The 16,774-nt window shown below is 39.0% G+C and overlaps 1 protein-coding gene across 1 annotated transcript in view; it reads left to right on the forward strand.

Moving 5' to 3' along the window:
• The first annotated feature begins 6,610 nt into the window (after nucleotides 1–6,610).
• The window catches only part of bbs9 (Bardet-Biedl syndrome 9), a 158,761-nt gene continuing 148,597 nt past the window's right edge, over nucleotides 6,611–16,774 (forward strand). The window contains exons 1-5 of the mRNA XM_075466085.1: nucleotides 6,611–6,742; nucleotides 8,422–8,540; nucleotides 8,842–8,992; nucleotides 11,396–11,460; nucleotides 11,601–11,714. Of these exons, the coding sequence (XP_075322200.1) occupies nucleotides 8,429–8,540; nucleotides 8,842–8,992; nucleotides 11,396–11,460; nucleotides 11,601–11,714 (442 nt within the window). The 5' untranslated portion in view covers nucleotides 6,611–6,742; nucleotides 8,422–8,428. The remainder of the gene's footprint in view (nucleotides 6,743–8,421; nucleotides 8,541–8,841; nucleotides 8,993–11,395; nucleotides 11,461–11,600; nucleotides 11,715–16,774) is intronic.

Below are 16,774 nucleotides of genomic sequence, written 5' to 3' on the forward strand. Positions count from 1 at the left end.
ATCTGATTTCATTTCTCCAGAGGTCAAAGGAATGCTGCAAATTATCACATGCTGCTATTAAAATGTGTCTTGTTTATCATTACTGTAAATACACAACATGAATTGAACTTTTTTTTTTAACTGTCTCCCTAGTTCTTCTGAGAAAGTGACCAGCGAAGCATGGTGAACGCTGAACTTCCTGATTCTTCATTTTATGACGCTGTCCTGACCGCTTCCATTTTCCATGCTCAGCTGCAGCTCTCTAATCTGTTACATCTTTCAGTTACCTGCTCTTTTTTTGTTTCTTAATGGCTCAGTTGTTTTTCTCTTTCCTCTCTCATCTCATACGGCTACCCGCAATGAATGTAGTGTTGTTGTAGGTTTCCCTCTTTGTTGTCGACAATCCTTCTCAAAGAGAATACGGGTTTTACTTTATAATACTGTAAGGTTTTGACCTTAGTATGTAAAGTACCTTGTTAGATATTATCTAACACAATATTAATAAAATTCAGTATGACTGAATGAAGTAGTGAATCAATTAAATCAAGTAGTAAATCAATCATAAACAGCTATAATTAGTGCATAAAGCTCTACAAAAGGCAGTAAATCGAACAGCCAAAACGTTAAGGCATTAATGAATCCGTAATAATGATCCAGAGGCATATTTCATTCCAAAATTTAGCTTAATAATTACTTACATGTCTCTTTTGACAGTCAATCCACTGATTAGTTGAACTGTTTCTTTTTATACATTTTGGATTTTTTAGCATTCCCAATTTTGTCTATGAATAATATTTTGACAGCCACAGATTTCTCACAAAAAATATGCAGTCATGTTACAACATCTGTTAATAGTGACAAGATGTAATAAAAATGTAATTAAACATCATTATTGGCCATATGATCCTTATTTCTTGAAGTTAAACATCAGCAACAGTGTGCTAAAAGTGAAAGAATTCCCACAGAAGGACAGTGTTCCTGTTCATTCATTTTTTTAATCTGACATTTGGCACAGGACTGCTTATCACGTTCGACATTTGGCAAAGTCAAGTTTGGTGGTCCAAGGGGTTTGATTATGTAGCTGAGTATTCCCATCCAAACTAATGATGTTTTAAAATACTTTACTTTTAATCTTATGCTTCATATTAAGGTCGATTCAGTCAGATTTTTAAAATAAATCTAGTTTTACCTTCAGTGTGCATTTTGGGTCCTCTCTCCTCGCCGCCGCCTCCACTTGTTCAACTCTTCAAGACTTCAACCTTGCAAACCTTATTATCGAACTAAAAAATTTACTAGTAGACCGATAACTTTACATACTGGTGACCTGCCCTGGGTTTGCCCTGCTTCTATGGCAATGACTCATGGAAACGGCTCTAGCCCCCATCACCATCACTAAAGAGACCTAGAAAAAAAGCACTGTCTTGTTGAGTCAAAAGAATTCTGCCTGCTGTCAATTTCAGTATTATAATGACAACCAGTCAAATACATATAATGAGAGGAAAATGAAGGGAAATCCTCTTGCAAAATCCATTTTCAGTTTAAATATTGTGCTGGTTTCATGACACAACCTGCTTAAACAAGACAAACATTTGCAGAAACACATATTCTGTGCATATGAAAGTCTCTTGTAATCACCCACTTTCTTACAGCTCAGATAAGACAAAAAATATTTCACAAAGGGATAGTTCACCTCTTTTGACATGAAGCTGTATGACACCTCATATTATCAATATCGTGCATGTACATTTTCTTACCCCCTGCTGCGTCCTGTGAGCCGAATTCCAGCCTCGTTTTGGTGTTGACGAAGGTAGTCCGGCTAGTTGGCCGGGGGAACAAAAAAAAAAGCGCGTTTTGCTTCAGAACTCACAATCGCTTGGCGCTATTTTCTCTCCCTTCGTATCACTGCGTGCTGCCACCTGCCAACAGCCGCGCCTGTTACGGTGTTTGCTGCTCGGAAGCAGGGGACTGCTCGGTCTGCACCCTAAAACAGGCGCGGCTGTCGGCGCAATGACTGAGATTCATAAAAGAAAACCATAGATACTTGTCTCTTTATTAATCAGCTGAAAACACTGACTAAGTACATTTCTGGCTTTGTATGTACACATAGTTTCAGTCATGAAACTACACACAGTTTTATGCATTTTTGCTCTGCATCTGAGTCCATTAGAACACTTTTGATACAGAGGCCATGCTCAATAGGAGTATTCCTACTAAAATGCTCATCGACAATACTTACTACTACCAGTAGTAAAAATCAGCTGCTGTTCCCCTCAAGATGATGAAAGAAATTAAATGTATTAGGGACTAAATCAATTAGCCAATCCTGTTTAGAGCAATTGAGAAAATGAAATTTTACAAGGCCTTATATATATATACATCATGTATATATATATGATGCAAGTTACTTAAAGTACAGACAAATGCCGCCATAGTACTGTACTTTTACAGAGTACAGAGAACAGACATCTATTGTGTCATTTTCTGTTAAAACCTTTGTGAGCAGCCATGATCAGTTTGGAGGCCAAAGTTTTTGGTGCTGCTGGTCTGTGGTCCGTTAATCAGAGGTAAAATCTTTTTTAATGACTAGATTAAGCTTTTTTTTAAGCACTAAAGCTTTCTAGCCATTTTTGTTGAAAAAGTGTTCATTTCTTGTGGTTTGTGGTGCCTGACCCTAAACTACTTGCGCGACTATCATTTATTGTTTTCTTTTATATTTAGTTTCAAAGCTACAAATACAATTCCAAATCTTACCACATAAGCAGCCTAAATACAAATTCAAAATTATAAATAGATTACCACTCAAGCAAATGTGTTGTGTTTGCACCTTCTCCATCCTGTCCACCACCACCGAAACAACCAGCAACATACTGGGCTGCAATGTTCCATCCTCAAATATACGATGAATATGGCCAACATGAAATGCCCTAAAGCCCGCCTTTTCTCTTTATTTCACCCTGATGTATGTCTCTTTTCCTTTATTTTATATTGTGTTTGCACCTGTTTCTGAGGATGGTGACTGCTGGCTTAAACTGACTGTGTTTCTTTCGAATAGTCTGTTCCAAATTTCTAACATCAGTAGCTGTTCTAATGCAAATATCTTGCTGGCTGTATGCATAATACAGGATATATAATTTTTATTGTGCATTGGAAGGTTACCATAAGGCAGAAGGTTAAAATAGACTCTGCGAACGACCTGTAAAATATAACCACGTTTTTTGTCAACAATAAAAGCTCTTGGAATACCCGAGTGGGAGCAGATCTTGAGTTGCTTGACTTGATTGGCAAAGACAGAAAAGCCTCCTACTTGGGACTTTCCTCTGATATCAACATTTCTGTAACCGAGCCTCAGGTCTCAGTGATGCAATTTTCTCTTAAAGGAGAACTGCGGTATTTTCAACATTAAGCCTCTTTACTGAGTCGTCTGCAATGTTTTAGAACCCCCCTTATCAAATTTTGTTGCGAAAAGTTGCTTCTGTCGTGTTTTATTTGGCAGCTTGTTCATGCTCGAACTATTTTCTTAGCAGTGGCGGAGTAATATCAATGAACATCCAGTACAAAATGTCAAATAAAACACGACAGAAGCAAATTTTCGCAACGAAATTTGATATGGATTACCAGTGCACACCAGTAACCACTCCGGTGAGTTGATGATTTTGAAAACGGACGTTTATGGTGCTTTTACGGACCTTTTTGGACATGCACCATACTTGCCATTCTGAAGCAGGTTGAGAAGAATCAAAATTAGGCAAATACCGGAGACAGCGGTAAACATCAAAAAAGCGGCGAGGGGGGTTCTAAAACATTGCAGACGACTCAGAAAAGAGGCTTAATGTTGAAAATACCGCAGTTTTCCTTTAAGTTCTTCAGCCGAATGGCGTCAGCCTGGATCTTGTCGGTCTTGTTTCGTTTCACATCATGACAGAAGATGTTTGCTTACGAATCAGTCTTCTGTGAAAAATTCCGAATGTGACGGGGAAACTCCCCGTTGCCACAGATCAATTTGTACACAGATTTTAAGTAACCCACTCAGAGAGACCCTCAAAAGTCCCACCGCAATCTGGTGTTCATGTCAAAATGAAAGCCTCTAAATATTGTCTAATTTGACAAACATCTTTTCTATTTTCAGATTCATATTAGTAAAATAAATAAACAGTTTCCACAGAGCAATTTCACTACAGATTTAAAGCAGAACTGAACGCTGACAACTGTTGGTGGAGGAAGCAGCCAGGTGTGCCACAGCAATCTTGCAAGCCCAGCAAGGCCACTGGATGAAGTGGTATGGCGTGGAACAACGGGAGATCACATGGAGTGACCTGTTGAGCATGGAAGCAAACAGAATAAGCTTCATCATCAGAGCCATCTGTGTCTTCATCGTTTAGCTGACGATGAGGCATTTGAAAGGAAGAAACTGCGGTACGCTGGCAGCAGAGGCAGATCAGCAAGGTTGAAAGGTGGGAGTGGGTCCAGTGGAAGTGGGTTGCAGGGGCTTTGTGGCTTTCTCCACCATAAGGCTGCCAAAGGACATGGGCATCAGAGGGCATGCGCAGCAGAAATTAATCAAAGAACTCTCCACTGTGGCTTAACGAAGCAGTCACTGGTTGTGGCTGAAACGAAAAGACACAGTAGCCCATTGGCTGTCTTATGGGCTCTCTTATGTATAAGGCTCTATTATTTGTTTGATATTGGATCTATCTCAATAAGAAACCTCCTGTGTCCCTTTAAGATCCCAGACTCAGGAATTTGGCCTATTATACACAATTTACGTAGATATATTTCAAGAACAACTTAACACCTCCACTTGAATATGTCTGTTATTTTTTTCTAATGTGCCACTGTTGTGTCTTGTTTCGTGACCACTTTTGTGTGCACATGAAATCTAAACCTAAATCATAACAGTTCAAAGGCCATTTGCCTTTATTATGGTTTTTGCTCTTGAAACCCACAATAACTGTTCAAGATGGTATAATTTAAATGGAGGATCTTTTGCAGCAATAATACATTGCTACTGAAGAAAAATAAATGTACTCATAACTGAATATTTATTTTAAAGTTTATCATCCAAAGGGAAGAATCAAATGTGATCAGGAAGTAAACCAAATTTGTGACAGAATAACTCAGGAGGTTGTGAAACTGCTTGAAGTTTCAAAACTTCTGGGTTCAATTCCCAGTTAGTATCATTGACCTGTATTTGTCAAAAGTCATTAATGCAAGGTGATGCTTTTATTTGTTTTATAGGTCAAAAATCAAAGTACAGAGGGAAAAGCTTTTGGATTGCACATCCACATATCTGGAAGAATAGCTTAGGCTGTTTGGGGAATGTTTTCAAGTTCAGAGGTCGTAGGATCAAAGCTTATGTTGCAATGAATTTTCAGGTCCAAAACTGAAAATGCAGATTAAGTGCTCCAAAAACATCTCCAAGTGTGAAGGGGACGTGATGGCCATAAACCAGCAAATAAAAAGTGTTGCTCGTTCCTCATGATGCATCTGAGCCGCATCACTTCTCGTTACTAAGCCTGATCTTAAACATATATAAAATAAAACATAAGCTGGATTTCTCAATTTTTTAGAATTTGTATCCCCTTACTATAAAGCACAGATGATATCCCACTACAAAGTATTTTCTTTTGCACGTACTTCTCGTCATGCTTAATTATTTTTTGGTGAATATGGAACACCTTATTTTATCTATAGGCTACTCAAGTTATGGGGGACACAATTTTTGGCCTTATTCTAATGAAAGCTTGTCCAACACGTGTAAATTTTATACATTCTGTTTTATTGCAAACTGTACAGCCAAGGCCATCATAATTAGCATTCCTGTTTAACCTTTGTGAAAAAAAAAGACCATACCTCTCTGTATCCACAAGTGATGAAGCATGATCTTACATACCTGTAAAATAAAAGACTTCATGTTTTAACACACACTGTCTTATAGAAAGGTGATACTTTATTTTCTGACAAAGGAAACATAGCCTACAGCTAGAAACGTCTACTACAGTCATCTGAGTAATGTGCAAGATGAAACATGTGATGTTTGAAAACAGTGTGCATCATAGAGAAGAGATACAAATGATGTCAGACTGTTCAAGGAGGTGGAAATTTATATCAGGACTAGAATTTAAAAGTGTGTTTGTGTGGAAGTGTGGAAACGTGGACTGTATGAAATACTGTGGGCAGTTCTGTCTTGTGTATTTGATATCAAGTGACGCTGAGCCAACCAAAGTCTCATTATTATTGTATTATGTTATATTGACACACTCCAAGACCGTAGGACTCCTTGTTCCGGACTGACTAGAGTGATTTACTCAACCTACACGATTTTACAGTCACAATTGTACACGGGTGCGTCACATTCAAAGGTCCGTGTCGAAACAAAAACACGGGTGAACAACTTTATCCTAGACATAACATATTCAGAAAATAAAAGCATGTATATTACTTGGAGCGTCAAATAATATTTTAAAATATCACAGATGGAACAAGAAACCCTAAACAATCAATTAAAAGGTCGACATTAGCCATTTTTTCGGTTTACGTGGGGAAAACGAACCGTAATGTAGCGTATCCACGTCCGTGAGGGACTGCGCGTTCCCGCGGATAGGGGAAACAATTTCTCGCGGGGATAACTGCCTTGACACAACACCGGCTTCTTCGGTGAGCGTCAGTGCCATGACAACAGGACGATGGCTCCAAGCAAGAGAATGAGAAATGTGATGTCTGTGTGAACGAGGAGTAACAAACGAGGAGCAACGTTTTTGTGACGGTAAGAAAACTTGAAAACAACGCTCAGCGGTCTTTGTCATTCACGAAAAAACTGTTGATTTGCAGCGGGACTGTTTCTGACCTATTAGCTAGTACCTGGATAAGTTGGAAAGCTAGCTAACTATCCACGGCGAAGCTAAAGTTGAAGCAGCCAGCTTGACATTAGCTGCAATGTAATTTACCTTTGCAGGGATCTTTGAGTCATTGCAGATATGAAAGCTCCTGAGTGTGTGTCCCCAACTATTTCTATTGTTATAACATGGAGGAGGACGGTGTTTTCCAAACATGATCTCTTCTTGGTATGAAGAGAAATAATCAGCTGTGTGGTTATGTACTACTGTACCCCCACAGTATTCAAAGTAGTGTCCACCTTAGCTCTTGGCTGAAGTAAAACGCTAATTGCTCTCAGTACTGTGGGGTGTTATGGAGACAAGGCAGCACAGACACAAAAATATACACTGAGTTATTTAACATCCCAGAAGAAATGTTCACTTGAGTTTCAGTCCCCATTCCAATGTTATGATTTTCAGGTTACTTTTTGCCCTGCTAAAGCTAACTGTGCTTGTGTAAACCATGGTGAACTGTATCACATTAAAAACACTTGATTTTTTTTTAAATCTGAGCTTTTGAAACACTTTGCAATAAAATGGTGCTTGCGTGCATAGCCAGACTTGAGTTCATTGTCTTTTTAACTTGTTTTAGTGCACTATAGCATGATGCTTCTTAGAAGGACACAGAGAGTTGGTCCTTATCCTATCGTTGTCAGTTCTTAGTGTTCAGATAAAGACAACGGAGAGTTGATGAAATGTTGTACCAGCTTAATTCTTACTTGAGAAATAGTAGGAGAAAATCCAAAAGACATTCAAAGCCAATTTACTTTAACCCAAGCCCAGATCCATAAGACAGTGTGCTGTGGATAACAGGGATTCTCTAGGTCTGGATTAACTCCTATTCCACCTGCTCAGCATTTAGCAAGAAGAAAAGCTGCTTGCCCCCACCTACACCCTCCCTCCCACCTCTCATTCTCCTTCTCAATCACACACACAATCCGTAGGTCATGTGACTAACTCCCTTCTCGGCATTTGGCTGTCAGTGTAATGCACAGAGCACTAAAGCTTACTGGTCTAGGTGACAGTGTGGCCATTGCAATGGCTCGACCGCTACCTTTCTTGGCAGACTGATTCGAGAGAGTGCTTTTGTAAAAATCGGAGAGAGTGTGGTTTGATTTGTAGCCAGTGGTATACATTTTTAGAAAGGATATGAATAAATAGTCTGTACACCTTTGTTACCCATTGTGCTGTTCTTGAACAAAGCACTACCCTCCTACTTCTCCTGCTGAAGCTTCTCAGTAAATTGTGTTTAGTACTGCAAATAGTTAATGCTTTAAAAAAATGAATGCCTGTTGTTCTTTTTTTGAGTCTGACTATTTCTTTGTGTGTCTCTTTGTTCACCTGTCTGTTGACCTATGCTTAAAGTCCTAAATGTCCTCTAATCTACATGACAATAAATCTGATCTTAAAGGTATTGCTACATCTTATCATACATGAGGAGGATTTAATTGAAGATAACATTTTTGCACCACTGAGTACAAAGAAAAGCACGAACGGGACATTTTACGCATAAATCTAATTCACGACATTCAATACCTCCCCCTTTTTGTTTTTCTTTCTGTCCAATTAGAGGCAACATGTCTTTGTTCAAAGCTCGTGACTGGTGGTCAGCAGCTCTTGGGGAGGGTGAGGAGTTTGACCAGGGATGCCTGTGTGTTGGAGACGTGGACAACAGTGGCACAGGACATGGTCAGTTTGTGAAGAGGAAATGATCTTCACACAAACCTCCACAGATCTTACAGACTGGAAGACTTAGCCTGAAATATGTTTATGTACTGTGCTTGTATTGGCCTCTCTATGTAACATTTTCCTTCTTACTTGATATGAAAATCATCTGCTTCTATAATTTTATTATCCAGCTGAAGTTAATACAAACATACTGTCAATAGCCAAAACGTAAATAAAGAAAAAAATCAAGTTTGGTTGATGATGGTGAGTGATGACTTCCATCTTAACTATGACTGTCCTCTTGTCATTTAAACATTTGCAGACAAGATTGTGGCGGGCAGCTACATGGGGATGCTGCGAATCTTCGCCCCACATACCATTAAATCAAAGGAAGGGGGCCTGGCCGATTCCCAGCTTCTAGAAGTTCAGCTCCAAAATGCCATCATCCAAGTTGAAGTGGGCAAGTTTGTCTCGTGAGTACATTACACAAACATGGGACCAGGTCTGCCACAGCTCTGCTAGCTCACCTGGTTGAGTGTGCTACACGTGCACAGAGAAGGCCCAGGTTCGGGTTAAGCCTCGGGCCAAATTCTTAATGTCATTTTTCTTTCTTTGACCTTGGTTTCGCTTTTTAAAATTCACTGTATTTGACCAGTAAAGGCGTTCTAAGGCTTGTCAGTAATTAAATGTTTTATCTCTATATTAAGTTCTTTACCCTGTTAAAATATAATTACTTAAATAACATTTATAAAACATTTTATTATAAACAGAGTGTATATTCCACATGATAGATTTAACAATCTGTTTTTAAAAATTAGGCAGATTAAACATTTTGTTATTTTTTCTGTTTTTAGATGATCTGAAGATAGGTTTTTTTTTTTTAAACAAATTTTCTATTAAAATCTTACATTCACATTTTATTTGTAATTCAGACACACATCTCAGATTGAGTGGTGTGGTTTTTGTCGTTCGAACGAGAGTGGGAAATTTGTTAAGTGGGGTTTCATGCCCATATGTTTTTTTAAATTATTTATTTTCAGGAGCACCAAAATCTGTGCAAAGACCAATTGTTTCCCTGGTTTCTGTTATATTGTTATTTTATTTTTGTGTTAAAAATGTTATTTTGCTACAATGATTCATATTAGCCTTATTGTCTTAACGTTGTCTGCGTGTTGAAGCTTGTGAAAAGTTGTTCTATAAGGAACTCTGACTGGCTTTTTTAAGCACTGTGGAAAAAAACAATTCAACTTTCTGCACCAAATACTGAAAAACAGCAGCAGCAAAGTTTGGACGAAGCCATTTATTTATTTCATTATGTTGGATTCCTCTGTGTTTGTTTATCCTTTAATGACGCTGCTGCAGTTTAGATTTTTCCCGTGTTGGAAATTTAAGAGTGAATGTTGAGCCTGATTATGTAGGACTGTTATTGGAAATTGAGAAGCACCAGAGTGCTTATTCAGACATAAGGCCAATGCCTTCGGTTGATGTTAGATCAGTGGAAAGACATGCGACTCTGAAAAGGGCTTACTGTGTCCAGTAAAATGACAGCTTTTTAGCTGATGCTTATGTTTTAAGTGTATTTTGCCTGGTTAGCAGGCGAGTGGTCATTAGTGGAGAGGACTGTACTGGTATGAACTGGCTATGTACCATTTATGCAAATCATAGTCTATTAGACTTTGGTTTGCTTCAGGAGTTGGACCTGATAACTGTCAGTGTGGCAAGAGCACACAATGTAAATTTTCCTGTTATTGAAAGCTGAGCTTCAACGTAACTGTAGATATATATATATATACTGTAAGTGAGCATTTGAATGGCTGTGGTCTAAGTTTATAGACCATATCTTGAGATTATGTGATAAACATGTAACTAAATACAAAGTGTTTATGCTGGGTTATCATAATCATGCAAATATAGAAATAGAAAATATATTTACTCTGTCCGTGGCTGCATGCTGCGTGGTGCTGCCCCTTTACCATCGACCTCAACACTTATGTGTTACGTTGCCTTACCGTGGTTGCACAGGAACCTCCTGGAAAGCAAGGTTTCTGGGAAAAGCTGTGGTTTATCTCAATGACATCCCACGTCATTACACTGGGAGCACAATCCAACTAAACCAGCTTGTTTGGAAGACGTTTTGTTTCGTTACCTGTGGTTTTTCAGCACAACATTCTTCAGGGACTGGTGGGCATTTTGGAAGTTGGCCTTGACAGTGAAGCATGTTGTCGAAGGCAGGCTGAGGTTTGCAGACGGTGAAAAATTAGTACGGTTTTCCGAGGAAGAAAGAAAACACGTGGGATCCACTTTCTTCCTTGTTGTCCTTTCTCGCTAAAAAAGATTTTTGGTCTGGTTCCAGAAAGTGGACACAGCCCTTTTCAGTGGTTTTGTGGTGAAGTAGCTAAGTAACAAATCTAGGATCAACATCGCTGGAACGTCACCTACCACTCCACCATAACCATCATTTAAAACAAAATGCACCAGCTGTTACAGTAATTATGTTAGAAGTGTGGGTTAAAATGAGAGTGGATTCCACCCTGTAGCTGAGAACATGGCTTAAGCCACGGTGAGGAAGCATCTGCCCTGCTGGAATGTCTGAGGAAAAAAACTTTTCCAGCTGCGGCTCTGGGCCCATTGTCAGAGACCTGTTATCCAGCTCACATCTGGCCGATTTGATTCAAAGTTCTTGGCACACTATCGGACATTTTTATCCAGGCAAACTAGCTGACATGACATTTAAATTGGGGCTCTGGCAGTCCCAAAATTAATTAATTACATTTTCTTCCCATCATTATTGACCTTCTGCTTTAGTGTTTTTCCAGGATGGTTCCAGCTGTGGATGGAATGGCTGAAAAAAAGTGTATTTTTTGCCATCTCGACAGGTGTTCAGAGCTTCTTCACCTGGCTGTTCTTCACCCCAGAAAGCTGTCGGTTTATTCTATTTCAGGTAACAAGCATACGAAGTGTACAAATGTGTGTACAAACCATTAAATGTTTTTAATAGTAATTCCATCACACGTGTTCAGTGCAAACTTTAATTTTGAAAAGCTTCTCACACTTATTTTTCTCTGACATTTGTGTATGAAGGCACTGCAGGGAATGTGGAACATGGAGACCAGTACCAGATGAAGTTGGTTTATGAGCATAACCTGCAAAGAACTGCCTGCAACATGACTTATGGCACGTTTGGAGGAGTCACAGGTACTCACTTAAATTCTCTACTTTGTGTTTATGCTAAAGCTGACATGCTGCGGAAATGCCAGCTGGCTTGACTTAAATTTATCTCATTTTTTAGTTTCAGGTTAGACTTGATGTTATTTACTGTATGTTTATCCAAATTTGAACTCCCTGATGGAAAAAAAAAACTGAGAACAGGTCAAATATGTAGCCTATCTCTGACGATCAAAAGAATGATTGAAATCCTGGGATCACACAGACATTTTTGTACCACATGTACCATCTCCATCATCGAAAAATAGGGTAAAAATGGGTGACAGTTTTCCTACATTTAGCTTTGAAGACCAATTTGAATTTTTAAACTATCGGGGAGAGTATGGTTTTTCCTCTTGACTGTTTGTACATAGTGTTGATTTAAGATTTAGACTTAGAACTGTGTTTAGGCTTAGGGCTCGGGCTAGACATTTAGTAGTGATGGGTTAGTGGCCCTGGGGTGCATTATTCCAGGGAGAGTCCTCACAAATACATGCACAAAAGGTATGTGTGCACAGGAGGACATTTGGGCATGTTTCTTGGCAAAGGGGTATGGCAGCCAATGTGTAAAAGTTCTGTAAGAAGAGCAAAGGATGGAAAAAGAGAAGGGTCATGTAGCTGCTCCCTCTTTAGTCATTTGGGCTCTCGGAAAAACCAAGTAGGGGAAAGCCCTTGAGTCGGCCGCATCCAAGAAAAACCCACAGACACACACGTGCACACAGACACGCGGGGAACCCCCTTTAAAGTAAAGAAAATGGCCTTTCCAAATAAAGAGTGTTTTGTCAAGGTGTGTGTGTGTGTGTGAAGAGGGTACTTGCCAGACTCTGTGGCCTGGCGTGATGAACCTGTCATTCACTCCATATTTAGAGAGTCTGTGTGTGTGTGTATGTGTGTGTGTAATTGATTGATAGAATAGTCTGGGCTAATTAAAGCCAGTACCTCAGCCTGTACTCAATGCACGTGTATGATGCATACAACAAACCACTGAGTGTGGCTTTGTTTCCACGTGCTTTCTGTTTATTACAGTGTTTTACATTTTTTTTTTTTTTTTTTTGTCACTTCCTTACTCTAAAGTCTGAGTCTACAATTAAAAATGAGCACTAACGTCATTCACATTAATTATCACTCATGGCAACACATACACACACACACACGTTACAAATGGAACGAGCCACACTCCTGTCCTGTTCACTGTTTCTCCACTAGATGGTGGTGCAGGTGCTAGAATTGCACTCATTAGACCTGCTGGATGTCCTGAATGAAGGGGATTTTGTATTCCTTCTTGAGGGGGAATTCCCTTTTCCCTTCCGCTCCGCGGGGAGGTCATAGTTCAGCTAAAGAGTGGAGTCTGGAAGTGTTGAACTGATGGAAGTTCAGTGTCCTGCTTAGGAACCGTTTCAGAAGAACCTATCCAAGGTACCAAGTATCGCTGTTGCTACTTGGCAAATCCTCGCTTTTGATTGATTTTTTTCTTTTTTTTCTTTTGACGGTTCACATTTCTTTTCCAAATCCTGATTGTTTAATTTGCACTCATTTAAATTATTTATTTATTCTAAACTATACGTTATGTGGAAATATTGGGGTATTTCATGAGAAAGAAGGGTACAATTAGAGAAAAAACAAGTTTCAGGAGTTCCTGGTATCAGTTTGTATTTCTTATCCTAACATGGTAATGATTGTGTATTTCTGCTTGATAAAATTTTGGAAGGCATGATCTGCCATTTATTTAATGGGATACAATAAAAACTGACAGAAATCATGACAAGATCGAGGGGGAATGCATGCAAAGTGAGTTTCCCAGCTGTAATCAAACCAAAGATGTTGTGATGACATGCGGTTACTGGTGTGAAACCACGAGGGCTCCAGGTTGGGCCTGCGTTTAATTAACCAAAAGAGCTTTTTTTTATTCATTGGCTGCTTGTGTTTCATCATTTACCTTATTTTGCACTCTTCTCTATAATTTGTGTCTTGCCTGTTTACTGTTGCAGCGGTTCGTTTCCAAAACCCAAATTACAGCAATAAAACATCCCTGCCTCACTCCAAACTGCAGATAGGTGTGTTGTGTTAAAGTGCACGATAAAGTCAGATGACTTGTTTGATCTGCGAGTGTTTTTATTTGAGGAAGTTGCTCCCTGTTTGCCCTGCTGTTTCACATGGTTTACAAGAAAATGAGCCGGCCTCTCAGTTGATTGGCTAAAACACAAATGCACAAATATACACTTAGCGATTAACACACATATGTGCACCAACCTGAGGGTGTTTTCTTTGTTTGTTTCCTGAATATGCAAAGATAGTAACAGCTCAAAGGTCAGAGCAGTTGGAAGAATGAAAATGTAAGTTGTTTGACAGCACGTTCAGAGTGTGTGTTTAAATACGACGAGCCTCCACAGAGAGTGTGTGTGTGTGCGTGGGAGTGTTTTTACAAGTCATGTCTGCTCCTACACGTGAGTGTGCTTTGTGTGTATGTGGTGGTCTATAATAGCAGCCATTTAGCAGTGCTGTAGGCGCAGTAATAGCAGCTCTGTACTAATACTGCTCTAATAGCTGAGCTGCCTTTGGGTTTGGGTCACATTCAGGCCACACACACTCACACCAAGACTTTGGACTGCGTCTTTGCAAGCGTAGGCCAGACACATGTGACTTGCAAAGACGCTCGCAAACCAGAGAAAAAGCTGGCCAACATTCTCTGGACCCTGCAGGGATACACTCTTTCACATGTACCGGCAGTCTGTTTCTCGCACACTCTCACGCTCTCGCACACTGAGGCGAGGTGCTGCCCACTGCACTGTGCGGCCAGCCTTTGTGCTTTGTTGGCTGCTCCGGTGTGCTTGTTCAACATGTCTTCCTAATGACACTGATACAGGCCCGTTTCCTCCTCTGTGTCTGGGCCGTGGTGCTCTCATACTGGGCTCTTTGACATGTTATACCTGGGCATGTGAGGTTATATATTCACAGTTGCTATTATTGAACACATTTTGAGTACGTAGCACTTTACTTTTCGTTGATGATACTGAGCTGTGTCAACTGTCTGTGTGTGTTTATTTTGACCCTTACACTGACCACCAGACACCTGATAAATCGGTTAAGTGCTTGTCTTGGAGTGATATCCATTTCTCTGGTATTCATTGGGTTTTAGAGTTGTGTTTATAATAGAACGACCGGTGAACATAAAATTGACTGTAATGTTTTGGTTTTTCTCTGTTTTTTTTCAGCCCAGGTTCTTGTTACTTATTTGATTTTCTGTTCACATCTGGTATATCTTAAAGGGTCCAAGACACAGTGCTGAAACACCTTTGCAACACTCCAACACTTGATTTTATACTTTTGTTCCTCCCTATTATTTTTTGCAAAGGCTGTCAAGAGCATTTTTCTGGATACATTATTATGTTGAACATAGTTATAGAGAAAATTGAGACAAAACTCTTAAGGCAAAATAATTACTTTGATTGGGGGTATAATTTGAATAATTATTCTATATAGAAATGTCTTGTTGAATTTCATATTTTATATTTAGTGTGTCGAGTTTGCCTGATCCTCGTGGACCAATATACTTTGAGGTCTACAAACACTGACTCCATTTAATCTGCAAAACTATGAGTTACTTTAGTTCTTTCCACAGAAAGTACCAAAGCATTAACAGACATTTCCCAAACCAACCTTTTGAACCAGTTTAGTACAGTTCTGGAGAGACTATAAAAAATATAGTGAAAAATATTCAAACATATCCTGTTCAAAACATTACGTCTCTTTATAAAGATAAAATGTAAGTATCGAATGTAAACAGTACATGCAAGAGAAAGCTGTCTTCCATGACATATCATGTAGCGAAATGTGGCATTTTTTTATTTAACCAGATATTAGATTTAGGAAATGAGCTGACAAGCAAATCTATCTGCCCATAAAGTAAAAAACTTAAAACTTGTTGTAGCTTTTATTGGACTGTTTAGATTGCATCGAATCATGGATTAATTTAAATGAACCGAGAGAAAAAACACACTCAACCAGATCAGCTCAGTTATCAGCACAGGCTTTTTTTAGTTTTGACTTTTAGCCAACAGGTAAAGCCAGAGATTCTGAAAACCTCACTCATTTTTTCAATTCCTCTTGGCTGGATTATTGCAATTCCTTTAACGTGGGTATGAATCAGTCTTCTCTTCATTGTTTGCAGCTGGTACCAAATGCAGCTGCATGAAGAAAGAACTCCATTTGCTTTATGTTTGTTACACGATTGATTGAAAGATTTTATTGATGGTTTCTAAATGGTTTGACTCCACCCTATCTTGAAAAACTTTAACATCATTGTAATGTAGCGAGAACACTTAGGCTGACCCATTGATGCTTTTTAGTTGCTCCTGGTTTCAGACACAAAAGAAGAAGGTGGGCGTGTTTCTGCAGTGGCTGCGCCTAATCTGTGGGGCAACAAAACTATTCATATAAGAGCTGCTCAAATCTGACAAGACTTTCAAGATCCTATTAAAAGACCCATTTCTTCCCATTGTCATTTGATTTGGAGTTAGCTTGGCACTTTGATCTTACCCACTGTGTTTTACTGTGTTTTTATCGATTGCATTTTGGTCTGACTCGTATTGTTTTGAGTATACTTTTTAAATAAATTTAACATGGACAATCACATACTCATGATATGTCATAGACCCCGTGAATAAGTAAATGTGTTAAAAAAAAAAGGAGAGGAAATAAATGCACAAATCAACCTTTGCATGACATGGTAGATCAAACATTTAGTTTTGATTTTCTGAAAGCAAAGAAGGCTTCAGCTTTAATTTAGTAAAAGTTGAATAAATGAGAATACATGAGAAAATTCTAACCGGGGTATGTTGAGAAATAATACACAACACACAAAGTGTTGAAGAGGGACTTTCAGCACCATAGCTGACGAGAGTTGGTGCATTTCCACAAATTTTCCTCACTGAAGACCCAACATTCAACACTGCATTTAATCTCCAGAAGATGCTACCTGCCCTTCAGAAAGGTTTTTTTTTTTTTATCATGGAAAAAAACAGCAAGCAATAAAATACACATGCATGCCAAAA

Source organism: Odontesthes bonariensis, chromosome 5 (genome assembly GCF_027942865.1).
Source record: "Odontesthes bonariensis isolate fOdoBon6 chromosome 5, fOdoBon6.hap1, whole genome shotgun sequence".
Lineage (NCBI taxonomy): Eukaryota > Metazoa > Chordata > Actinopteri > Atheriniformes > Atherinopsidae > Odontesthes > Odontesthes bonariensis.